At 47.7% G+C, this 26,023-nt stretch overlaps 1 protein-coding gene across 19 annotated transcripts in view; it reads left to right on the forward strand.

Annotated features, from left to right (window-relative positions):
• DTNB (dystrobrevin beta) overlaps positions 1 to 26,023 on the forward strand; it is a 214,912-nt gene that overhangs the window by 171,480 nt on the left and 17,409 nt on the right. For 11 of the 19 annotated variants that reach the window (XM_037391264.1, XM_037391263.1, XM_037391266.1 and 8 more), the window contains 2 exons: positions 18,764 to 18,844; positions 23,259 to 23,418. In XM_037391264.1, the coding sequence (XP_037247161.1) occupies positions 18,764 to 18,844; positions 23,259 to 23,418 (241 nt within the window). The remainder of the gene's footprint in view (positions 1 to 18,763; positions 18,845 to 23,258; positions 23,419 to 26,023) is intronic. The other 8 variants (XM_037391269.1, XM_037391271.1, XM_037391273.1 and 5 more) reach the window with 1 other exon arrangement.

A 26,023-nucleotide genomic window follows, 5' to 3' on the forward strand; every position in this document is an offset into this window, starting at 1 on the left:
CATTTCTGAAACCAAGAGCAGCACGGAATGATGATGAAGAAAGTCAAGGCTGCAAGCACCGGGTTTCCCTAGAAAAGGGAATAAGGGGAGAAAAAAATCTAGATTTTTAATGAGTTGGTGTTTATTGGGTGGACGGTGTGTGCTGCCAGGCGCTGCACACTGCCTGCCTGCCATCTCAGCTCCCTGCCGCAGACCCTGCGGGCCATCAGCTCAGCCAAGGCAGCAGTCGCTGTCACAGCGTCATAGGCAACTGCTGCTCTACCCACAGGGAAAAACCCAAAATACAGCAGAGATCATCAGTCTGTGTCATCCGCAATGGTGCATGCTGCTCAGCTGACAGCTCTGTGAATTTGATGCTGGTTTTGTGAACCATCTGAGAATGAGGGAGCATGAAATTTAAGAAATTTCACTGCTCTGCCCATGGCATCAGACACAAAGGGGCAGAAGCCACTGCCTGTGCCTCCCATATCCATTTGTATGCCAGCCTGTGCTTCTCAGGATCCTTTCTCTCTCAAGTGATGCTTCTTACATGAACCTGTTACAAAACAGCATATGCTTCTTCCTGTAGATGGGAGCTAACAACTGGTTTTATTCCCAGTATTTTTCTTTCCAAGAAGAGAGTGCTTTTTTTTCTGATGCTTGACCCAAGAAGGTGCAGGAAGAGGTGCCTCTGTCTTGGGTTCGAGGTGGTGATGCTCACTTTGTTGCTTACTGTCCTCCAGCTCAGAAGCAATATGACCAGAGTATGCCCTGTTCTTACTTTCCTATGTAAGCTCCTGGAAAATAGGAGGAACAGATCACATTATCATCATAGGAAACAAAATCTACAGCGACTCGTCTGCTCTCCATCAGCAAGAAATTCCCTACCATCAGAAGCACAACACTGAATTTGACCCCAGTCACCAGTGCATGTTCTATGCATGGGACGCAGGGTGGTACATCAGCATGCATGCCATGCTCAGTATGATCCATCAGAAAACACAACCAAGAGGGGGAGGAAAGAAGCTGTACGGGCTGCTCCTTGGGCCTCGCTCCCTTGCAGTGACAGAACTAAGCCTTTCAGATTACCTCCCTTCCCTTTGTGGCTATTTGCAGCTCACTGAAAGACCACAGTGTCACATCAGAGGCTCTCGTGATGCGTCATACTCTTGTGTCCGTGTGTTATGAATTAGCTCGTGAGCCACTCCTTCCAAAGATCAAAGGAGCTTTGCAGGGACATGAGGAGCTTGCTTTTAAAAACATGCCTCCAGCAGCTGTAAGGCAATGGAGCAACTCACTGCCTTCTGCTAAACGTGCGGTCCTTGGCTTGCATCTCAGCAAACTTGGGGAGAGCGGTTCTTCAGTCTCAAATTCATGTAGCAGCTGATGCTTCTCCTGTCCATCTAGAATGGATTCTGCTTCCTCAGATTTCTCTTAGATGTAGTAAATCTTTCACCTTTTACTAAAGGTGTAAGTCCAGTTTACTTTTTGTCAGTCCGGGAAAGCATGCTCGTGGGGTTCACACTGCCGCCCGCTCAGAAGAAGGGAGCCAGTGCTCATCCTGCCCTCGCAGGGGCTGTTGAACCAGTGTGAATCCCACCAGCATCCCTCCCATTGCTCGTTTTCTAAGCCCACAGCTAATGCGGGCATCTGCCCCGTGCCAGGAGCGGTGTCTCAGCCGCCCCAGGCACAGCCGTGCCTGTGCTGAGGAGCAGAGGGAGCCCAGGCTCGTGCCCACTCCTGGGGAGCAGAGAGAAGATTCCTTCCATCTCGTGCATGAGAGGTGCCTAAACACCCACCCTGAGAGCCAGCCTGCCAAAGTGGCACTTTTGGTAGGTAAGTAACCGTCCTCTCTTCTTTGTTTGGGGCTGCTGCCGGCGTGGCTGTGCTTACCAAGCCTCTGGGCATCACTGGTACTGCTGGACAGCGGGGAGAAGGAGGAGGAGGAACGAGGTTTGTACTGCAGGCGCAGTGTGACTAGGTGGCTTTACGGCTCTTTCCTGTGTCATCTCCTTACGTTTTTCTGCTCTTTGTGTAGGCCATTGCCTGTGGAGGCATACACCGAGGAGTAACTTCACATGCAGATCATTTGATGAGGTTATTCATTTGTAAAGTATTTGCAGCATCCTTGCGTGACAAGCCTTACAGACAACTAATCTGCATTTGTTATTGCTTCTTTAAAGAGCCAAGCATGTTAAAAAAGGATGACAAATCCTGAGAATGTTATAGGTAGCACACTTCAGAAAAGTAGTGAAAGTTGCTAAGTAACCAGCTGCTACTTACCTATGAAAATTTATAAGACTGTGGCTTGAAAGAGTGTGGAAATGACTAGTTAAGGCCACTGTAAGCCTTCCGTTTTGTGCATAAAGCATAGATATATTTATCCAGAGAATCACAAATATCATCATAGCACAGCAGTTTTTTTCAGTCCCAAAATAAATATTTATTCGTAATCAGTCTTCCTGAAACGGGTTTAAAAAGTGTCCTTTGATCAGTTTCTACAGAAGTTCACAATGTTACATGAGCAATGAGATCTGCTTTCCTTAAGCCGTGTTCCTCATTGTACTGTATCTTTCTCATCAGACGTTTCATTTATCTTTTAATCTGTTTTAACCACTTTACAGCTATTCAGAGAAAACAGATACTGAAATCAAACCATGTAGATTTGCTGTCATTCAGTGGTTAGATTTAAGTTTATTGAGAGTAAAATCCATGTTTCTGTATCCTTGTTAAGACCATTTATTATGCTGGTCTGTGGTCAGCGAAAGATACATCTTCCTAATAATCTTTTTCTTCAGTGCTGTGGCTGTGTATATCAGCTCCACATAAACATCACCACCATTTAGCAAACTTGCCTGGTTTTGAAGAGAAAGGCCAGAGACTCGAGCAGGGTCTCGTTGCGAGCAGACCGATGGTGCTGGCTCAGTGGCCTTAGACTAGTTCATTTTTTGTCATGGTCACCATCTTCATGAAAGTATTTTTTTCTGAGAGAGTTCATGGCCAGGGAAGTTTCCTTATGTCTTTGTGGTGTGTAAACTCCACATTTGACACTTGTCTTTTAGGAGGAGCGTCCTGGACAGGAGAAAGAAAAGGGACAAATCTTTCTCTAGAAACAAGGTAGAACAAAAAGAGCCTGGAAAGTAACTCAGTGCCCTCGGCCGTCACAGCAGCAGTGTCTGCAAGGGGACACTGTAGGGTCTTCTCCCCGCTGAGCTCCTTGGCATGGAGCAATTCATGGTCCCACTCACATGCCTTCGGAGCGAGTCCTTGTGCTGGACCACAGGAGCATCACCCGTAATATCTGCAGGGTGTTCTCGGGTGGTTGAACCATCTGAGGCGTTGCAGGAGAAGGAGCTTAGGACTGGCAGCATCTGGCAATTTCTAAGCCCTTTATCCTCTCATGCAATATCTCTAGTTTGGTCTCAGTGCAGCCCTTTCCCTGTCCACATCTTGAAGAAATGCAGGTTGGTCCTCGCTGTGTTCTCATAAGAGCGCTATGAGCATGTCTAATTCATTTTAACTGGAAGAGGGGAATATTATTTTGCCATTTATACCCGTTTGCACAACTGAAAATGACCCGGAGCATGACTCTCTGAGGACTTAGGTCTTTAGACTGGGAGAAGCTCAGGGTTAGAAGGTGCAGAGGAAGTTCAGCATACAACTTCAAACACAGCTCAGCGCAAGCACTGAAACTGTCAGAGACCATGAAAGCTGGGGATTTCCACTTTTCTCGCAGTAATGATGCCAGTGCTTCTCAAAGAACACAAACTGTATTCCCAGCTGCTAAGTGTAGCTGGTGAAGCTGGTTTTCATTACTCTCTTGGTGGATGCAAAACTGGGCATGAGCCAGCAACGTGCACTCGCAGTCCAGAAAGCCAACCGGATCGCCAGCGCCTAGGGCAGTGAGACACTGACACAGGTCACCCAGAAAGGTGGAAGAGGCCCCATCCCTGGAAGCGTTCAAGGCCAGGTTGGATGGGGCTCTGAGCATCGTGGTCTAGTTGATGATGTCCCTTCCCATGGCAGTAGATGGCCTTTAAAGTCCCTTCCCACCAAAACCATTTGATGATTCTATGACTCTCCCTGCAGTCAGTGGTCCTCCAAAAAGCAAGTCAGAGGCTGAACCAGCCTCATGTTCTGAATCATTTTCCAGAGGACGCTGTCTCTCCCACCGTTGGCTGCAGCATGACCTCGGGAGGTCAGCCCCACTAAGCAAAACTAAACTTCACAACAAGCCCTGCCTGCCCCAGCACTCAGCATCGTTCCTGTTCTTAGCCCATTGGCAAGTAGATTTCATCTCTCTCTTGGTTTGAGCAAGAACGTTATGCACAGTTCTTGGGAACACCAAAGGAGCACATGGTTTTTCCTAGTCGCCATTCATGGACTCTGTAGGAGTCATCTCCAGACCTTGATATTGATGACTGTGCTCCAGTTATGCAAAGCAGCAGGAAAACTCTGTGGCTTCTCCACCGCTGTCAACTTCTTTCAGTTTTCATTGCATAAAGCTTCACATAAAGCCCCAAAAGGTAAGGACCGAGGACTGTTCACAGGTTCAGCTAGGGACAGCTAGCCAAAGGGGGGGTCACTGGGTTCGTTGTTTCATGTCTTGACTGTTTGAGCCCAAATAGGCATTAGTAACCTTTCTGGTTGAGCTGCTGAAGATTCTCTGCAGTTTGGCAACACTGTTGGTTGCAGACCGAGTGCTCATCTCTCTTGTGAACAATGCATTATTTTTCCACATTCCAGGCAGCTCTTGGACCCTGCCCTGCAAGCAGCATATTGCGTAGCCTTCATGTGCTCCATGCTCATGCTGGCCTGAGTGCCTCTGTTTCAGGGCCAATGCTGGAGCATGTTTGTGTAGCTATAGCCTGTACTTCTAAATTAATCATGCCTGTTTCAGCCATTTCCATGGCACAATGCAGGACTATGCTATTTTGGCAGCAGGTTAGGCTACAGCAACACCTGCATTGGCAGCGTTCATCACCAACGCAGAACTTCCCAGGCACAGTCTCCAGTGTCCTTGAAAACTGCATAAAATATTGGGGAAGTGTTCCAGGAAATGATGGAAGCTATGAAGAATTTAAATATTTTTCCCGAGTTTTCTGTCCTCGCCCACATTCTGTCTTCGTTGGCTCCCTCTCCTTTTTTTCCAACAAACCCAAACCTTGAGCCATGTGTTTTAAGGTCCTGCAAAAACCTTGAGTGCTCTGTTGCATTTACACTTCCTCTCTGACATGACAGCCCTGGATTTAAACGACAGATGAACGACCTTGTAAATCCAGCCAGTGTTTTGTCCCCTTTCAGCGTCTGAAGCTGTACCATTAATTAATGATTAATTCTCAGATGCAGTTAGTAATTGTTTCCATCACCACCCCACATCCATCTCCCCCTGGGACCACTCTATATCTTTTTTCCTCTGCATACATCAGTAAAGGGCTCAGTTTGGAACCAGAATTGCTGTTCTCCTCCTTCACCCTATTGCCACAGTGGGTCCCTTTATGAGCATGTACATGTCGTGAGTTGTAGCAGTTACACAGTCCTCCTGGCAAGTGGCGATCCCTGCTGCAAATTGCTAATGGTCCTTCCTCCTCACTCACTAGCTGGCTCTGAAGATCTCCTCTGGATAGTTCTCCTGGAGGTGGGGGGAATCTTTGGAGGTTCCTAGTCCAAGCTCCTGCCCAGAGCAGATCCAGCTGAAGCAGGTTGCTCCAACCACACGTGCTGAGCAGGGAGGATGGCTCTCTTCCCCGGCTCTGCTGACAGCTAACACACCCTGGGAGGTGGCTGGCCTTTGCTGTGAAGGCACACTGCTGGCTGCTCTTCCATGGAGCTCAGCTTGCACCTTCTGCAGGGAGGATGGGCAGCAGCAATGTCTCAAGGAGGCAGGGAGCCCAGCTTTGGACTTCTTCCCCTATGGCAAATTCATCTCTTGACTCAGTGTAGCGTTGCCCTGTAGTGGGTAATACAGAAAATAAGTGCAGTATAACAAATAGCCCAAGAGGAACAGCATTTTTGTGGTTGGGCACCTTGCGCGCAACAAAAGGAACACATCTTCCTGGCGAGGTGTATTGCTTTTAAATATGGAGTCTCTCATGCTGTTGTCAGGGCTGGTCGGATAAGGTCTGATCCAAGCCATGAAGCACATGTAGGTGTTTATTGGGTCTAAAAGAAGAGTTTTGACTAGAGAAGTCTCTTTTCTGGATGGCTTCCTTTAAGCTTTATTGAATAATACAAGAGTTGCAAGCTCAGAGAAATCAGACTTTTCAGTAATTGCATGGTAATGTGAGAAACTCTTTTCTCTTTTGAAAGTAACAATATTCTGTTAATGCAATTTTGTCATATATCTTTTCCATGAAGCAGGTGTTTTTTCCTCAAAGCAGCCTTTTTTAAGTGACTGAAACATTTCAATTCCTCGGGAAGACTACTGTTGCCCTATCATTGGTTTTTTATGCATTCCTCCAAGTTTGTGTTGTCTAAATGTAGAAAACGTTTTTTTGTTTCAAAACATACCCAAAGCTGGGAGTTTCACTTTTCAGTGAATACTTTTATGTTCAGGAGACATTTACATTTGCATAGCAAAGGTTCTTAAATATTCAAAAATGTCAAAATTATGTTGCACATATGAATTTCATGGTGCTTTTATGTTAACACACTATACCTGTTACTAAGGCTTAGATGATAGGCAATACGTGACAGAAAAGTGTGAGATGGGCATTTGCTTGCACGTTGAGCTCTTCCCTTTCCAAGGCCATGCTCACTGAGACGGGTGACCACTAGCCTGGCTGCTCTGGACCAGAGCTGGCCCCGAGCTATACAAACCACCAGGGAGGCAGAGGATGGGCACAGCTTTTCGGTGCCCTCGGGTCCCTGACGTCCCCATCCAGAAGACCCTTGGCTCTCTGACTGTACTGTGTAACGGTGCTCCTTAGGGAAGGGTTGATGGTGTTATCTCTTGGCGTTCTTCTCAGCCAAGAGGAGCCTTACAGGCTCCCTCTTGCCACTCGAGTTTCTTGCCCAAAAGTCCAGATGTCCATCTTGGAAACCAGTCTGAGCAGGTCGTGGACTCCTGAAGGCAAGTGACCATTTGACCAGCTAGTCTGGTGTTCTTTTTTCATAGGACATTTAACCTGGTTAAATCAGGTTTTGAACACAGTAAAATTCCATTCTGTGTTAAATTGTTGAGCCAGAGATGTCTCTGGCATTACTGTGAAAACATGATGATACAAAGGATCTGTTGGTTTGCATTGCAAGTTATCCTGCTGCCACATCACACACTGTTGAAAAACATGTTGTCTCCATCCCAGGATGTACGTATCTGGCTTCAGCTGGTTTTGATTTTATCTTTCCTTGTTAGATAAAACATCACTGGTATTCTGTATTTTCATCCTGTGAATCTACCTACTTAGATAAAGTCAGCTCTTAATTACCTTTGGGATAACCTAAGAAGGTAGATGTCTCCTATTCTTTTCAAATCTTTAACTAATGCCCCTGTCTGGTTTTCTTTCTTCTGAGCACCTTCTCCTCCTAACTCCCTGTTTTACAACACGGTGTCTAAAAATATTTTCCTCAGGTATTCTACACCATTAGTATCCTTGGTACTTACTGGCTCCACTTCTCTTTTGCTGCAGCAGCCCACTGAAAGATCCTGTTAATGACCACCAGTTACAATCCTTTAATTTTTTGCTGCTATCTTCTCCTATCAGCTCTTTCTATTCTTTTGCCTGTTTTTAACGTTAGGGTAACTGCTGTTATCTACCCAATCATTCTGCTTTTCCTTTTCAATATTATCCAGGAAAACGCTAATATACCATCTGGAATTTCCCTGACACTTCAAGATTTATTAAAAATGGGTATCAGTAGGCCAAAGAACTCTTCAAGCAGCTCTTCAGGGATTCTTAGGTTCAAGTTATCCAGCCTGCTGCCTTTAAAAATAAGTATCTTGAGGGAACAGTGTGCTGAATACTGAAGCACCCTGCTGTAATCAAGTCATAAAACCCACCCCAGAACAAGTTTCCCCAGCATCCGTATCTCATCTCTGTTCACCACCCTGAAGCCCAGGTGGTAATCTTGTGTTGGGTATGGTGCGCTTCGTCAGAGAAACCCGCGATTTCTAACCTTCCTGAACACTGGCAGGGCTCCTCGGGGAACTCTCACAAACCCATCGCGAACTGAAATCCTCCAGAACCACGCAACCTCACTTCTGTGCTTCTGGAGAAAGTCCTTAAAGAAGAGCTAATCCTGCCCCCTCGTTTGCTGTGACACTTAATTGCATTAGCGCTCTTCATCCATGTCACTTCTCTCACAGATCCATTGCATTTGAGCTCCTGGAATTCTGGGTTAACTATTATATCTAAAGGAAAAATACTTAATAAGATGTGCCACCACACATCTTCTTCTCTTTACGTTCTTCACCTTTCCTAAACGGGAAGAAGTTGGATTTTAAGATGCCAGGGCACACAGATTCACTGTGATAACAGTGTCCATGCCATCGGTTCCTACCATCTCATTAACCACAATTTCTGGGTGGTTTTGCTGCTTCATTGGACTAATATTTCTGGATACCCAAAGGATTTCTTGTACTTTTATATCTGAGTTTTCCCAAAACTGTTGTCCTTCAGTAGCAATAATATTTCTGCTTTTGCTAAGATGGAAAGCAGAGCTTGTGTCTTCCCCCATTTTATCCTTTTCCATTTCAAATTCCTCTTTCTGGAACAGGACTAACCGGCTCGTACGCGTTGTTCTGCAGCGTGTCTTGTTGGTATTTTGGATGTTAGAATAGAGGTGAGGACGTATTCATGGCAATACCTTCCGACTGCGCCCTGGGGCTACTTAAAATGACTGCACTGTCCTGGTAACTAGTACTTGTCTGGAATTAGTGACTAGTGACTCGTACTTGCCTGGTAACCAGTCACTAATTGCCATCCTGTGGGCACCCGTATGTTCAGGCATCAGAAGCCCTCACTCTGTTGTGCGTGAGTGTACCCCACGCCATTTCTATTCTTCTGAACCTCCCGTTCATGTGTGATATTCTGCTCTGCCTCTGTATTAATGATTCATCCTAACCTTTATGTCATCAGGAAGTTTCATTAGAGTGCAGTTATTTTTGTGCACGTAATTAGAATATTAAATAGATGAATCCCTGAGGAATTCCTCTTGTATCCTCCAGCCTGCAGGTTGTCTTTCAGCAGAACCCATTTTCTTCTCACTTTTACGGCAACGTAGAGCCACAAATCACACCCCTGCCTTGCTGCTTGACCTGTGCTGACAACTGTTTCAGAGAACAAAACCAAATACCAGGTTTATCTCCTGTAGCCTGTTATTGCACGGTGCCTGGGGCAGATTCCTCGGTAGTTCGTTTTCTGAGCATCATCTAACTGTGTTCTGGCTTGAAGATTTCACGCTTCTGCCTCATGATCACAAGCCGACAATCCATCTTTTTAGCTTCTCACATGCTTGTTTCCCTTATCTTTCTCTTTGCTGTGTCCTTGGCAATGGTTATCACATCAGCCTAACCAAAACGCCTTTATCCTTTGGATGCGGTCTTTAAGCGTCTGCTTCTAGATGTGTATCTCTTCTGTCAAGTGTGGCCCCCAGAAGCTGCAAGCTTTGGAATGCTTTTTCCTCGCCTGTGAAAAGGGAGCGCAGCTCATCCAGGATTACAAAGGTACTTCGTTGTTGTCAATATCTGTCATGCACTCAGCCAGAGCTATGGTTCACGTCCAACTTTCTTGCACATCACAAGCCCTTGCCTGCTTAGAAGCTCATGTGCAGACATGTTATATACTGTCTTTTTAGCTTCGTGCTCTTGTTACCAAGGAAGAATTTCATCAGTGACTTTAAAAGCTGGATCCATTCAGAGACCCATTAGTTCTGGTTCTTATCCCATGAACTCTTTCACTGGGTGGCTCCCATCATTGCAGTGCCTGTGGCCTGCCCAAGGACCACCACAAGCAATACTTCTCTCTCCTTCAGAGTAATTCTGCTTGTGTGGAGGGAGAAGGAACTTGATCTTGGGAAGCAGGATGTCAGAGAGGAGTGCTGTGGGACCACATGCTGATTGTGGTAGCTTCCAGATTTGCTCCCTCTGGCTGCTCAGCGGTGACACGGTGTGTTGAAGTGGTTGGGCTGGTCCATAGCCACCTGCTCATAGGTCACCACAAACGACGAGAGATGCTTTGATCAGGCTACGTGTTCGTGGACAGATCGATGTGGGGCCAGAGGTGCAAGAGGTGTGCTCTCAGCAGCCTGCTTTGTCGGGCACGGGTTCCCAGCACAAGCTTTTGGCATTTTCCAGGGGAGATGGTGTCTCGCTCATCTCTGAATGGCAATAATAGGTATGCACTCGTTACGCTGCTGCCATGGTGTAACCATATGGAAAGTCAAATGGAGTTACAGATCACCTTGGTAGTTCTGGTAGTGCAGATCTGCCTTCTCAGCTTGGGTGAACTTTTCTAGCTGTTTTTTTAACAGTAGGAAAGACGGACCTGAGGTACTTCGCGTGTCCCCTAGTAACGCCTGCAGAACCGAGGAATCCTGGACCCATCGCCACAGACGGTAGCTCTCATGGTTGGTCTGGGCACTCCAAGAATTAAGACCTTTTGCTGTGACCCCGTGTTGGTGCTGCAGGACGGGGCTGGGGCAGCTCCCCCACCTCTCCTGCACGGAGGCAGCTCCGCTCGCCTCCGGAGACACGGTGGAAAGGTTTTCAGCCATGTTAGTGATGCTGATGAGTTAAAGGGATAAAGTGCCAACTGAGAAGTCTGAAAACAAAACTCGAATAATTTTGAAAGATAACACTTGCTTTTAGTCTTTGTAATACAAGTCGGGCAGGGGATCGGATGGGAGTTGAAACTGTAGGAGTCCTGGGAACGGCTGCAAGTGAGAGCGCAAAGCGGCGGGGTGGGAGGCGATGCTGGATGCAGGGGAGGGCAGCAATCTGGTACATATTGAGCGCAGTTATGGGATCCCCACATGAGGCCCCACTGGAAGGGGAGGCAGCACATGCCCCATAACTGTGGAAATGGCGGATGAAAGCAAAAATGTCAGGCTTTGAAAGCAGCTAGGAAAAAGGAGGCATTCTGTGTGGTAACCAAGATTTTATTGTTTCCTGATCCCTGCTCTATATCCCACAGCTGGGGGGATAGAGAGGAATGAAAACAAACAACATTTCATGAATGGAGGAGTTCAAACAGCTATCTCGCACTCAGCGGAGCTGGGGACAGTTCAGACCTGTTTCGGGGTGGGGGGGGTCTTGGAGCAGCGGTTGGGCTCTTCAGCAGCAGCCGAGCAGCAGAAGGAGGGGGGGTGGGGGGTCCTCACCCCCCAAAAAATGCCTAGCGATAGCAAAGCATAAAGAGGGCATCCTCAGCTTGGCCACTGCCGTGAAAAAGGCAGGAGCTGCCAATAGTGATCACATCTCCTGCTTTATTGTATCAGTAAAAGAAGGATTTGGTTGCTCAGGGGTAACTCCTGGAAAGCATGAATTCTAAATCTGAGCAACCGAAAAGTCAAGTGGAGCTTTCTCTTCTTTCTCCCCCTTTTCTCTATCATAATCCAGGGAGAATAGTCTTCATCGCTCTTCTCCTTTATGAGACATGGTGTTTAATTCTGCAAGGAGCGTGCCTGGCTCTGCTGCATGACTCGCCCTGCCTGATGTGCAGGGAAGAGGCAGGGGAGGCAGGGCTGCCGGTGCAGCCGGCATATTCAGCGGCGCAGCGAAGCATTTCGCCAGCTTCCATGGATAAACAGTTTGCAAATACTCACCTCCCTAAGCAGTGACAGCCAAGCTGCACAAAATAGCTGTCCTGAAGTCATGGGTTATCTGTGTGTTAGAATTAAAGCTGAAAAAGCAAATTGTAAAAAGAGCTGAGTAATGCAAGACGGTTGCCGGAACAGCAGTGGAAGTAGCACAGAGGCTAGATGTCTCCCAGTTTGGCAGAAGGATGCACCGAGTCCTGCCCAGCTGCTGCCGGATTAGCTGCTGGCCCCGCTGGAGGCTCTGCCGGCTCACCGGGTGCTGCCTGGATGCAGGCAATTGCTGCAGGGCCCTGCCCTTGGGACAGAGAGCAGGGACTCAAGCAAAGCAGTTTTAATTTAGCAGTAATGATCACAGCTGTGCGGCCGCCCATCAGCCGGTCTCTGCAGCGTGGCAGTCAGGCGGTGCCGGGGTTTCGCCAGCCTGGCCGCAGCCCCCAGCCAGGTGCGTGGCTCTCGCTCACAGCGAGGAGCTGCTGTCAGGAGGGGACAGCGACCTTATTCCCAAGCAAACTAGCTGTTAATTAGCAGTGTGATTTAAAACCAAAGGCTGCTCCATGCACAGCCTTGGCCTTGCTCTCCTCCCCTCTGTGTGTGTCCCCACGGCACGTTCAGCCTTCCTGCCAGATTGCGTCTCGCAGCCCACGCAGCATTGCTGGGTGGTTTTGTGTATCTAATCTAATTATGTGATTTTGAACAATTAAATGCAAACCTTTCAGTGCAACGGGCAATGTGCTGTCTAATAATACCATCGACTCTCCCTGGCCTGTGCACTGCACCACAGCATTAGGCCGTTAGCATCACTGGCTTGGCATCACTGAAAAACCCAGCATCAGCGGGGATCCAAAACAGAGCAGCCTGGGTGCAGAGGCTGGTGTTCATATATTTGTAATGCATTCCCCATCGCCTGCCCGCAACATATATCAAGATATATGTTTATTTTGTACAGATCAGTACACGCATCCATAGATGGCTGTTGGGTGCCAGCAACGCGCTCTGGCTGTGCGGAGCGCTTTTCGTGTGCTGTGTTTCAGAGCAGTGTGTGCCTCTGCAAATCGGGAGCATGATGTGTTCGAACAGGCTGCGGTGGGATGGGGGCCCTTGGCCAAGCCAGCTGGCTGCTCCCTGGCTGCTGCCCCACACGGGGGGAAACAGGGGGCCCGGGGCACCAGGGGGTCCAGGGGAACAGGGGGTCCGGGGGAACAGGCATCATGCCGCTCTCCCTCCATTGCCATGAAAACAGTGCTGCATTAGGTTTTAGTCAGGGGATTTTATTAATGCTTCAGAAAGGTTATTACCCTACACAACTAATAAGCCTTTTATGTATTCCTTGACGTGATTGTTCTCGGAGACGGGTGGCAGGAGGCACGAGGCTTGTTGGAGCCAATAGGCCTGGCTGATGTGCCACAGAGGACAGTAAAATTCAATTTTCCTACAAGAATAAGGTTAGCAGGACCGGTTGGTGGGGGATCTGATTTAGTGACCTTATTTTCTGTTTTAAATATTTCCCTCAAAGAGTATTTGTGGAGAGGGGGTTGAATTATTTTTAGCACACGCTTGAACTGAGCTGGAATTATTCAGGCAGCAACAGCCATAGTTTCATTTGCAGCACTGAAAGGATTTTTTTCCTCTGTTTCTGGTTAATGTAAATAATGTTTAAGTTACTAGGAGAAAGGAAAACTGCCAGTGGTGATACAGACGCAAATTCTGGAGAAATACCCTGTGGGGAAATTGCAGCCCCAGTGGCTGCAGTCATGGTACTTGTTGCATGAGGGTCTGCGTGGTGGGAGTGGGGAGGACAGCTCCGCAGGTGCCCCACGGCGGAGGATTCGTACCTGCAAGCCTGTGCACTTGCATGGTTGCACTTCTAGCACCTACCTGATTCCTCTACGAAAGCTTCAAGGACAGGACAAGACCAAACCATCTCACACCAAACCGGCTTAACGGCATTCCAATTTTTATCACAGGTTAAAGCAATTCAATTAAATGTGTATTAGGGAAAAAGCAGAGAACAGGGAGCATCCCCCTTGTAGTTCTCCTTCACAGACCTACTCTAGAGCAAACTCCTGTTTCCCTCCCGTAGAGTCGGAGCAGCGTAGGCTAAGATGAGCCTCATGCAAAGCAGTTATAAATTTGGTTGGAAAAGCTTTCTCCAAGATCAGTTGTCAAGGGTTTTCTGTTAAAATAGAAAGACGTGTAAATTGAAATTCCTCAATAGTTCATTATTTCTGTCCTGAATTAATTACTGTTCAGCCTTCCTGCAAGGGACTTGGATTTGCTTTTGACATCAAGCAGGAGATTGCTGGAGCTTTAGAGAAGGGAATGAGAATTCAAGATTATCCTGAAAAACTGCAGGAACATTTGGAAGGAAAAAAACCCCTAGATTTCAGTATGTACGAAGGAATGCATGCAGCATGTATGTGCAAAAATCAGCTAAGCAAATATGAAATAGGAAGCAACTGGAAGGACAGCCTGTCTGCGAGAAGCACCTGGGGCCATTGTGGATCACAAAGCAAGAATGAGTCAATGCTCTCATGGTATTTAAAAAAAAAAAAAAAAAAAAAAAAAAAGGGACTTGGAGATGTCTTTGGGGTTCACTAGACCCACAAACCAGCCTCCTACTCCACTGACTTTTGTCATGGTCCCACCTGAAACAGGAGGTCCACTTCTGGGCTCCAACTCTCCAAAAAGATGCGGCAAGTCCCAAGGAGGTGGGTGAGGAAACTTGTCGTGGCTGAACCGTTGGCTCACCAGACGAGGCTGAAGGACCAGAGCTGTTTGCCTGGAGAAGAGAGGACTGCGAGCAGGCTGAGAAGGCCTGAGGCACAGAAAAGATCACAGCACAGAGGAGGGAAGAGCTTCTGTCCTTGCCCCATGGGGCTGGGCCGTGCCATGGACTCCACTTGCCAAAAATTTCATTTAGGAGTTTCATTTAGGTTTTAGGAAAACCTGAATAAAGAGGTTTTTTAAGAGCATGTCAGATAAACATCTGTCAGGAGGGGATTACGAAGAGCAGATGCAGCTGTGGCACAGAGGGGTGAACAAGGTGTTTTCTTACAGCTACATTTTCATATGATTCTATTCATTTCTGTGTCAGCAAATAATGTCCTTTCCCTGCACCTCACCTTTGTAAAGAGCAGCTCCCGTAACCCTTGTCTGCAGAAAAAGTGCCTGAAATTACAGTAAAGACAAGTTATTTTTGTTAAGGCAGTGGCAATAGTTGCGAAATTTTCTGTAGCGTATTGGTTCTACAACGGTCTAATGGAAGAGGTGCTCCACAGCCATGCTGGGCATGTCCACACACACAAAGGCATCACTCTTGCACCAGTGGTGGGGGCAGGCAGGGCGCTGAGGTGTGCATGGAGGCTGCAAAAAAATGGGGAAAGTGATGCCAGCAAGCGGTCAGGGTGGAGGAGGAGGTGCACAGCACGTGGCTGCAGCAGGAGAGTCGGGCAGGTCTTGGGCAATGCATCACCATGAAGACCAAAACCAAGTCACTTCCAATGGGACGTGCCCTTGGGTGGTGCCTCTTTTTACAGTCACCTTTTGCTTAATCTGTGCAGCACAGGCTTTGCTGCTGCTGCATACTGCTCACTTTTTTCATCAGAAATGGCTCACACATTTTTCATCACACATGGCTCAATCAAATGCCTTATGAAGAATATTATTTCTCCATAATTATCCTCATCAATAAAACTCATAATCTTCTCAAGGATAGAAATCAAGTGTTATTTGGCAAGGCCTGTGTTCAGCAAAACCAACTTGTCCAACATCCGCTGTTTCTGCCATTGATCCCTCCTCGTTAAAAACTTCTGGGTTTGTTGGTTGGTTGGAGTGGTTGCCGGCTGAGGATTGCTGTGTGCCCAACCTGCCTGTAGTACTCCATCATAGTCTGTGTAGTAAAATATTTGCACTCTTCAGGACTCATAAATTTCCCCAATATTTCAAGACATATCTAAACAAAATTAACCTCAGCGCAAGGAGTGTATCGGCTTGTTGTTTTCAGGCTCCTCGATGCTATTTATTGAGTTGGCTCAGCCCCAAAATGAGCAGAGGAATGCAAGGGCACTGCGCCTTTTGGGTTGTATATATGCGTGAAATTTTAAACACAGATGATGTAGGCTAAACAGATGACCTATACATCCATGGAAAGAATAACTTGATTTCCTACTTGACAGTTTTGTGGTGAAATATGCAGAAAGCGTATTTTTTTCTTCCCTGCTACATAATAGTTTGTAGTCATGGCACACACAGTCGCCTCAGCAGAGGTTCTTCTGCCCGTTCGAGCAGGGTGGTGTCAATGTTATTTGAAAACGTGGGGCTACAGGGGGCCTGAGGGGCTGAACAAGAAGAGAACCACAGAGAAAGCCAAGGGCAGTGTCAGGCTGAGGGGGGGCTCGGTTTGGCGTGCGCCCCCCAGCCCGTGGGGAGAACACAGGGAGAACACCTGGGCAAGATGTGGGGAGAACACCTGGGTGAGAAGAGAGGGGCTTTTGTTCCTGAGAAAGCCCCTGCAGCAGGGAGAGGAGCTGACAGTGAATATTCACTTACAGTGAATATTATAAAAGCTCTTCAGCTTGAGCCCCATGATACTTGACGTGAGGAAGTGGGGCTCAAGAGCCATTTCATCATTCTTAAGTAAAGACAAAGGGAAGCATGGTAAATGTGAATTAGGCAATGAACGCACATGATATGCAGATGATAAACTCATTGCCATTTCACATTCTAATGACGACCCCTGCTCTTTCCCGGATGCCGTTTGACATCCTCTGGCTTGCTTTATCTCCTACAGTGAGGATGCAGAATAGAAAACGAGAGTTGTAGAGCATGTGTTCATATTCTTGTTTTAATTCTGTTTCTGCTGTGTTTTCTGCAGTTAGTTATTTGCGGCATGATGAGATGTTTACTTGTCTAAAACACTTATATAAAAACTGTTATCTGTTTGGTTTTGTATGTTACAAGATCCCTTTTATTCTAATTTAGTCGTAGGAATATGCTACATAATAAAATGCATTAAAATCAACGTATATTTCTTGCAAAGCAAGATTTCTTAGTTTCTCAGTAAACATCTGCAGATCATAAAGATGTAGAGCCTTCTGGGGGTCTTCAGCTCGACTTTCCACTTGAGGCAGGACTGCTGCTGGCACTGGGTCAAGTTAGTTCTGGCTTCATGTAGGCAAGCTTTGAAAACCGCTGAGGATGGAGGTCCCTTACCTCTCTGATGACCCTCCCATGAAGAAGCTTTTCCTGATGTCCGTGTCCTGCAAAACCCTCTGGTCAGGGTGACATATGAACTGGTTGTGTCAGCCTGGGGAAGAGGAGGCAAAAGGGAAATCCAGCTGTAATCTTCTGTCTGCTGCAGGTGACTGAGGAGAAAGCAAAGCTAGAGCCCTCCCAGGGGTGCGTGGAGAAAGGAAGGTCACACCTTAGCTGGGGGGGTCTGGCTGGATTTGGGAAAGAAATTCCCATGACAGTGGTTAAACTCTGGAGCTTTGGGGGGGATTTTCAAAGATAAGCTGAAGACGACCTTGAGCAACGCTTTGAAGTTGACCTTGCTCAGAAGAGGAGGTTGGTCTGGACACCCTCTGAGGGTCCTTCTGACCTGGATTTTTCAATGCATTTTTCATCCCATTCTTTAAAACTCTCCTCTGTCGTGGTGGTTGTAGAAAATTTCACGTCAGGTCACCAGAGACGTAGGGACCTCCAGTTAAAGTGCTGGCATGAGGGACACGGTGGTGCGACAGCATTTTGTATACCTGCTAAAAGCTGCCATGGTCACTGTTTCCTGTGCCTCCATTGAAGTGGGTTTGATGCACAGGCCAGAGCTCTGCCTCTTTTCTTCAGGAAATATTAGGGGAGGGGGCGGTAGGTTAAACCTCTGAACTCTTGTATACAAGGCTTGATAAGCTGGGGCCAATAAATCGAAGTCAGTTGCCAAACATTTCAGGAGCTGGGTCAGAGGTTTCCTTCATTGTTTTTCTGAATTGAAATCCATCTTGTGTCCCCTCCTTGGTGCAGTGTCCAGGAAGAATATGCAATGAGCCAATAATTCCCAGGATTTTCTGAGGCTGCAACTCCAACAGAGTCAGAGAGGACAAACCTATTGAAATCTGCCTTTGCTCTATTTACAAAGTAAATATAAATTTGTAGTTTCCCATCCTGTGGGCTCTGCAGCAGTGGCCATGGAGGAGCAGAGCGACACACAGCTCCTCGGTAGACGAATCTTTTTATCAAGCAAAGCTGTAGAAGCGCTTGCCTGTGCTGGGGAACGGAGACACTGGAACAGCCCCAGTGCAGGCTCACTTCATCAGTTTCACAAACCACAGGAGTAGTGTCAACTCCAGTATTTATGGGACCTTGTATCATTCCTCCTGTCACTCCCTTTGCCTTCCAGCTGTTGGAGAAGGAAGGCTGCAAGAGAGATTTATTGACACACCCCCCCCCGCAGTGATGCCTTGGGAGCCATCCCTTGAGCGTAGCTGTTAGCGGTCACATGCTGCCTCCGGGCTGTCCCGGTTCACTTCCCACATCTGCAGAGGCACAGCTACACCCGCCGTGTCCTCCCACAGCTTCCTTTGCCCCGGGCCAAGCCCCGGCACCACGCTGTAGCACCCATGGCTTGCGCGGTGGCTGCCTTCGCTGGCAGAGGCTCTGTGCTGCTCCCTCCGCATCTGCCCCAGGTGTCTTTTCTTGCTTTCTCAGTAGATAAAGTGCTTTCTAGGACAAGACTGGTTTCACACTGTGCAGTGTGAGCCCAGCTGTTGGTGAGGCTTATTATCACCATCAGTGCCCTTGGCTTTAACTCGTGTCCTCGGGCATCCTTCGGATCAGCCTTGTTGTTCCTCACGGCTGCAGATGCCATCAGGGTCCCACAGGCAGCACGCTGCCTGAGCGCCATGGGCTGAGGGGACAAATAATGTTAACAGTTAGGAAACGCCAGCTCATACGTTCTTATTTCTGCTTTCTGTATGTATATGCATCACAGCTAGAGGTCATATACCTTTTTTCCACATGCATCATTTTTCCACAGGGCTCATCATTTGGTGCAGAGGCAAAATACACAAGCATGCTAAGACTACATGTGCTATATAAAGTACAAGAAGATAAATCAGTATGTAAAACGGATTTATTTTACTTCACCTTATTTTATCTGATTTTATTTTATTTTACTTTATCTTATTTTATTTTATCTGGGATTAGAGAAAAACAGATTATTACCAGGTGCTAGAAAACTACATGCAGCCCTAGCCCTGAAAAGCACCCATTCCCTCTCCTGCAGGTATTTGTTTATGTGTATGCTTGCACTGGGAGTACATCATGCCACTGGAGACAACAGTAGTTTTTGCTTCTGCATTACCTGCAGAGTGTGTTCAGAAAGTGTTACCCAAAGTATGTCAGTAGTGAACACGCCACACGCACCCTGAGTTTGTTGCTGAGGTGGAACTGACTTTTTTTGACTTGTAATTTGGTGAATGCATCATTACAAATTTGCTTTGGACTCGGTCTTTCTTCCTTCCCTTCCCAAAGCTTCTGTCTATTGCATCCGAGGTGTCAGCACTACTTCTCTGGTTTACATTCAGCAGTGATAGCTGCTACTTTTCCCAATGCCTTTGATGTCTGGTCCCCGTGTGGGCCTGGGAAAGCTCCATCGATGCACCATCTGTGTCAGGCTCTGCCATGAGCAGGAAGGGGTCGTTATCCCCAGAGATAGTCAGTTTTCATTCAGCCCAGCCCGGAGAGGCTTGCACAGGTCTCCTGTCCCCTCCTAGACCTGTTCAGGTGTCATCTCCACTCATAAAAAATGAAAAAGATCTGGTGGGGACTGTGGCCTTGCTGAGATTTCCCAGGAGATCATCCATAAGGAGTTTGGATAATTACTTTCCTCCTAGAGGTGTAAACTTGGAGGGCTTTACAACAGCCCCTGCAAGCCTGCACACACAGTGCTCCTGCAGGTGTAGCTCAGACCGCAGCACTTCTACCTGGCTTTTGTAAGATGCTGCACTAGAAGGTTTAGTGCAGAAGGTTTAGTCCTTCTTGTGCTTTGACAAGTGTCAGTGCTGGCCAGGAGTTGCTTTTTCACTCATCTTCTTGGTCAGGTCTGGGGGATGCTTCTGGACCAGTGGGGTCTCAGTGCAGCAGCCAGAGCACCGGCTGCCTGAGAACTATAGCCCTGCAGACCTGAGCTGCAGCCACATTCCCAGCAGTCCGGGACAGCGCGTGTTTCTGGTAAAGGCGATTTTTAAGTCTTCACTAAACTGAAACTTTCAGATCCTCCTTCAGCTACTGAGTGCTGTGGGGTGCAAGCACACGTGAGGACAGGGGCAGCAGGGAGGTGCAGCTCTGCCCTGTAACTGCTCCCCGTTGAGGTACATCATCTATGTGTGACCTCACAAGCTTTTCTCAAAATCACTATGGTTTCCAGGAACCATGTCATCACACAGATGAGGGACATTCCCAGCCCCTCTGCTCGGGTGGCTGCAGTATGCAAATCGGCATGGCCCATCTGCATGCCCAGCAGTTAAAAAATAAAATAACATAAAATTCAAGTGCTTGGGCACTTACTCTAAGAATATAAATGTAGACAGAGCGTCTCAAAGATGAATGACAATGAAAAAAAGATGCCCCCCCAAGGGCTGAAGTCTCCTTGCGCATGGAGGGTGCCCGAGTGCTGCTTTCCTGGCTGTTACTGCCAGCCCATCAGCCCAGGCGTTTCAGGGGCTCAGGGGCTCCCCTTGGTCCAAGGAGCAAGCACATCTGCAAAAACCACCATGGGCCAGATGTGGAGATGGGTGGGATGGGTCAAGTTTGCCACGCAGGGTAAAAATCCATCCCCTCACAGTTTAGGCAGATGTGTTTTGGGGAGAGGAAACCAGTGGTGAAGGCTCACTCCGTTAATTGAACTCTTTGCTCTTCCAAATAAAATCTCTAGGTGGCTTTGCATTCGCATCTCACACCTGTCACCATCAGCAGGTCTCAGGTAGTTAACAGGAACGTGTGCCGAAGTCCCACAGCGCCCGGTGCAACCAGGGGAACAAGCTTCAAAACACAAAATATTCCCACAGCCTCCTCTGGCTCCTTCCTGGGGAAAGGGCAGCTCCGGCTCATCGGCCTCCGCCTCCGATGCGGGTGTCAGTGCTGGGTTTCCTCCTGGTCTTCAGCCTTAATTCATGCATGGGCTGTTTTTTCCTCATCTGAGCAGCTGCCAAGGCTGACACTCGGTCCAGGAGGAGAGGGAATGAGCTGGTGGGAATGAGCTGGTTCTTCCACACCAAAGCTGCGGGATGGGGGGACGCTGCCTCTTGCACCGTGCCATGTTGCACGTGCTAGACTGGCAGCACCAGGCTGTGGGCAGGCATCTTTTGCCACAAATTTATGCAAATTCAGACACTCCTGCCTGTTTCTGTGCATTTTTCAGGTCATTTTTTAAGGTTTTATTTGAGGTTTCAGTGCAGAGAAGTGAAGTTTCTGGTGTGGCATCTGCATTTTCTAATGGTTTTACCTTCAAAAGATGTCATTTCCCTCCTGCAGCCCTCTCCCCTGCAGACACCCATGTCACAAGAACATTTTACTCACTTATTTTAATTAATACAGTTTCAAAATGACAATTTTACACATGACTGGGTTTTCGTGTTAATAAGAATGTCAACTTTGAGCTGGCAGAGAGACAGGGATTAGCCGGAGCTGCAGCCATCCCCGCATGGTCCTGAGCAGCATCACGTCCCTGGGTGCTCCCATGGGAAGCAGGACCTTGTGGCAGAGCGGTACCCAATGTGAGCACGGGTAAAAAATGTGCCAGCGGTGGGTGCTGTGCCCTGCGGCAGGGCTAGTGCCGGCTGTGGGGTGCTGGCAGTGTCACCGCTGCGCTGGGTGCTAGCAGTGTCACCACGCTGCATCGCCGCTGCGCTGGCCGGGTTGCCCCGGTAACTGATGCACGTCAAAGGGAGCAAACGATGAACAGGCTTAAAAAACAGGCGACAAACTAAAGGGCACAAACAAACCAGGTATTTGCTCAGATGCGTTGTACGGTTTAATGCCCTTGGTGTGTAATTATGTATGAATAGCTTTCCTTTAATCAACTGCAGCATAGGGACTGTGCTTAAATATAAATACAGTCACAGATCATAAACCCTTGCCAGCAAAGCCAGACAAAACTGATCACTAATAACTTTGCAGTTGAGCAGGAGGGTTCAGAGGTTGTTGACAGACATGAGTGGCTGCAGAGAACAACCAGCTTATTAGCAATAAAGTAGTACTGCGCACATTCAAAGCACTCATAAATAATGGCCGTTGCTCCAGGGAAGGGTGATGCCTTTGCCTCCCTGGCAGTAAGGATGGATGCTGGGGGAGCGAGTGGCTCCTGTGAACAGCCGAAGGAGGGAGATGGGGAACTGGGATCTCTGCAAAGGTTCTTAAATACCAAGCAAGGTGCATCCCTTGGAGAATGGCCTCCTTGCTCGTTCTCCTGCTGGCACTGCACGCCAAGTGCTTGAGTGAGATTGCTTTTTTGAAAACACAGAGCCAATAAGTGCATGTCAGTAGTCGCCCGTATTTATCTCCCCCTCATACGGTCGTCAGTCCCTTTCCTTCCCCTGCACATCACTCCAGTGCCAAACCCCAGGCTGTGCTCCGGAGGTTTTGCTGGGGCAGCATCTTCTTTGGAGCCATGGGGAGATTTGCCCGAGTGAGTACGACAACAGTTTTCTCCAAACCTTGAAACCACAGGGAAAAAATTATTCGCAATTTGTTTGTGATTTACTATGAAATTCAGCAGACTTTGGGTACACAGGCAGTGCCTGAAAGACCCTTGGGACCGTCGCTCGCGGTCCGTGGGGAGGCGTAGGGGAGCACCAGGAGCCTTATCGAGGAAGGCACCAGCACCCACGATGCACAACTGCTCACGAGGTTCTTGGAGCAGCATGGCAGAGATGGGGCAGGTTTGGCTGGAAGAAAATGTGAATTAAAAATCTAAAAATCACTATTTTAGTAATAAATAAAAACATGTAAAGTATCTGTTTTCTATACAAAATACAGAAAAATAAATTTTAAAAGAGGATGGATCTTCAGCAGAGCCTCAGTGGCACCGTGGAGCTCTGGGGGTTTCCTCACCACTGCCTGTGGGAAGGGTGAGTGGAGCCAAGTGGTGACGGGCCCTTCTGGAGCACATGGCTAGGCAGGTCACTCCTTGCCTTCCTGATGTTTTTTTTCCAACTTGATGTTTGACCAGTGACACAGTAAGCATATGGTACAGTGGCCGCAGGTCAGAGCCCGCCCCAGTGGCAGCGCAGCTGTGAATACCACCCGCAGCCCAGCTTCAGGTGCTGCAGCCTGACACGTGCCACCACCGCAGGGTCCTCCCACAACATTTACCAATCATGCATCACATTACTCAAGTTGAGAGTGTTTTGGTGAAGCGTCTTTCTTTATGCATTTCTTTCTTTTTTTTCTTTTTTCCAGAATTATTTTTAGACTTTGACCCAAAAAAAAAGTTTAAAATTTGGAAACTGTGTCTCGTGTCTCCCGTGCAGGCGCAAGCAGCGGGCTCAGCACACTCCTCACCCACCCACGGAGCCAGCCGCCCCATGCCCATGCCCGTCAGATCCACCTCCGCCGGCTCTACCCCAACGCATGTCCCACAGGACTCGCTTGCAGGTGTCGGGGGAGATGTGCAGGAAGCTTTCACACAAGGTGAATATCACACAGAGCTGAACCAACTCTGATGTTAATCCTGCCATCATCATGTTAAAGAGGGGAGATATAGGTTAGATGTGAAGAAGAAAATCTTCCCTGTGAGGGCGGCGAGGCGCTGGCCCAGGCTGCCCAGAGCAGCTGTGGGTGCCCCATCCCTGGCAGGGCTCAAGGCCAGGCTGGACGGGGCTGGGGGCAGCCTGGGCTGGGGGGAGGGGGCCCTGCCCATGGTGGGGGGTGGGAACTGGATGGTCTTTAAGGTCCCTTCCCACCCAACCCATTCTGTGATTCGATGATTCTATGTACAACAGAAGTGTAACTTGCCAATATTGAGACAATAATTACGAACCCCATTTCTGTGCTCTCAGCCAGTTTGGGGGCACATTTTTAATCTTTACAGCTTAATGGAATTATTTCTGTGATGATGATCTTCCCTCTGGGGAAGGGATCTTCCCACCCAGAAAGGTAGGCCCGCAAGTAGTTTAACAGTTAGACATTAAAAACTGGTCATATTTATAAATCTGGTGGTTAAACTGTGCCATGATTCACAAGAGGAAAAAAAGCAGTTTAATGACCAGAAGTAGGAAAACAAGCAGTCTTCTTACCCAGAGTATTTAGCTAACAGTTACTCACCTCTCTGCTGGTTATGAGGCAGAAAGGAAGATGATGTTTTACAGCACAACTCAGTGAAGGCTGTTCCTAATGGAGCAGTTGGCAGGTGTGCGCATCTGCAGAACGGCTCACTTGCTCTGCTAGAGACACAGATGTGCAGCAGCCCCGTGGGGAGAGGAAGAAAAAAGTGCTAAACATGAGAGGAGAGGAGAGGAGAGGAGAGGAGAGGAGAGGAGAGGAGAGGAGAGGAGAGGAGAGGAGAGGAGAGGAGAGGAGAGGAGAGGAGAGGAGAGGAGAGGAGAGGAGAGGAGAGGAGAGGAGAGGAGAGGAGAGAGGAGAGGAGAGGCGAGGCGAGGCGAGGCGAGGAGAGGAGAGACTGTAACAAAGAAGCAGAAGGATCCACAGGACAATTAACATTTTCTTGCTCCAATGGTTGGAGTTCCTTCTTGTGCAACTTTTCTACATGTTACTCCTCTCCATGTTTGAAAAGAATATCACTTTCTGGCCTAAACCCATTGCTGCCGACTGCTCTGTAAGTAGACATAAGAAGTGCTGGATTATCAGGTAGTTTCTGTGTCCACCATGTCCTCCATTTCTTCGGTCAAATTGGTATGGTTGGATCAGATGGGTAAGCTGTCCATTTGTGAATAATACAGCTTATCATGCTTTGAAGAAAATCAGGGCAGCAGTTGACATATGTATTTTTATTCCCCAACTTCTGTAGGTAGTGTGAGTTTATACTTAGATGCTGTCACTCTTTTTTTTAAAAAAAAAAAAACAACAAAGTTTTACAGTCACGAGTTTCAAAAAAGTCAGGCTTTTCCATGTCAAAGGCATTGTTGGCTCAAGAAGGGCTCCCAAATTTGAAGACAACCAAATGAAATGGAAACTTATTCATCTCAGTGCAGACCACTGCCTCTTCCTCAAACCCTGAAGAGACTTGATCCTGGCAGTGTTGGAAGGCGGCAAGCAAAGACATGACTGTCTGTCTGTTGTCAAGAAACTTGGCAAATATTTTTTTGACCTTCAAGGACCATCTCACTGCAAAGGAGGGGGAAGTTAATTATTCTTCAGTCCTAGCTACTTCAGCTCTGCTCGTGGTAGAGAGAGCAATTCCCAGTAGGAACGGGTGCCCATGCTCCGTATTTCTCAGGAGTGGTATCACTGGGTTTTATGTGCTGTTTTCTTCTCTTTTGCCCATATTGGTCCAGAACTCTTCGTCTTTAGCACTCCAGAAGCATCCCAGGATGTAGAGCTGTGAGAAAAACACCAGCAGGACCTGGTCTCCCTGGGTATTTCTGACAGACACAGAGGTTGTTTCTGAACATGATCCACGTTTCTGGAGATGGACATCCACTCCTACTTTATATTCTTCTTATTGACAATAAAAGAAAGAAGGACACAAAATCCACCTCTCCCTAATGCACTGGCAAGGACTTCACCTGTTTGCAGGCAGAGGCAACCAGCGAGCAGCATCTCTTCATATGGACCTCTTGGTACTCCATGGGAAATCCCAGGGGGTATCAGACATCCCAGAGCCTGTAGTGCCTGGATGCTGCAGCCTCTGCTGTGCATTGGTCCTTTGCAGTAAACAAGAGCCCTCGCCTTGCCAGAGAGGCCAGGTTGTTTATGTCTTTAGAAGATGACAAGTTGTATCACAGACAGTCACAAAACTGGAGGTGGTGTTTTCTCATTCTGGGTAGGGAAGATTGTGAATATTAGTGTTAAATACCTTTGTCAGATGGATGGTCTCCTCTTCAGAACAAAACATGAAAATAAACTTCCCAGAGCTGATGGTGTATCTCAAAACCAAACAGATTTTAAATAACAATTTGCATTTATCAACCACTCATTGGATGTATCCTTCCAGGAGAATATTCTTCCTTGCCTAAATGAGCTGCTGCTGGAAGAAGGTGAGGAGGGAGACTACAAAATGGTAGCAGAGAACCAGGAAGCATCAGCAAATACTTGTAATCGGTATTTGATGCCTGGA

The sequence above is a fragment of the Falco rusticolus genome, chromosome 6 (genome assembly GCF_015220075.1).
Source record: "Falco rusticolus isolate bFalRus1 chromosome 6, bFalRus1.pri, whole genome shotgun sequence".
NCBI lineage: Eukaryota > Metazoa > Chordata > Aves > Falconiformes > Falconidae > Falco > Falco rusticolus.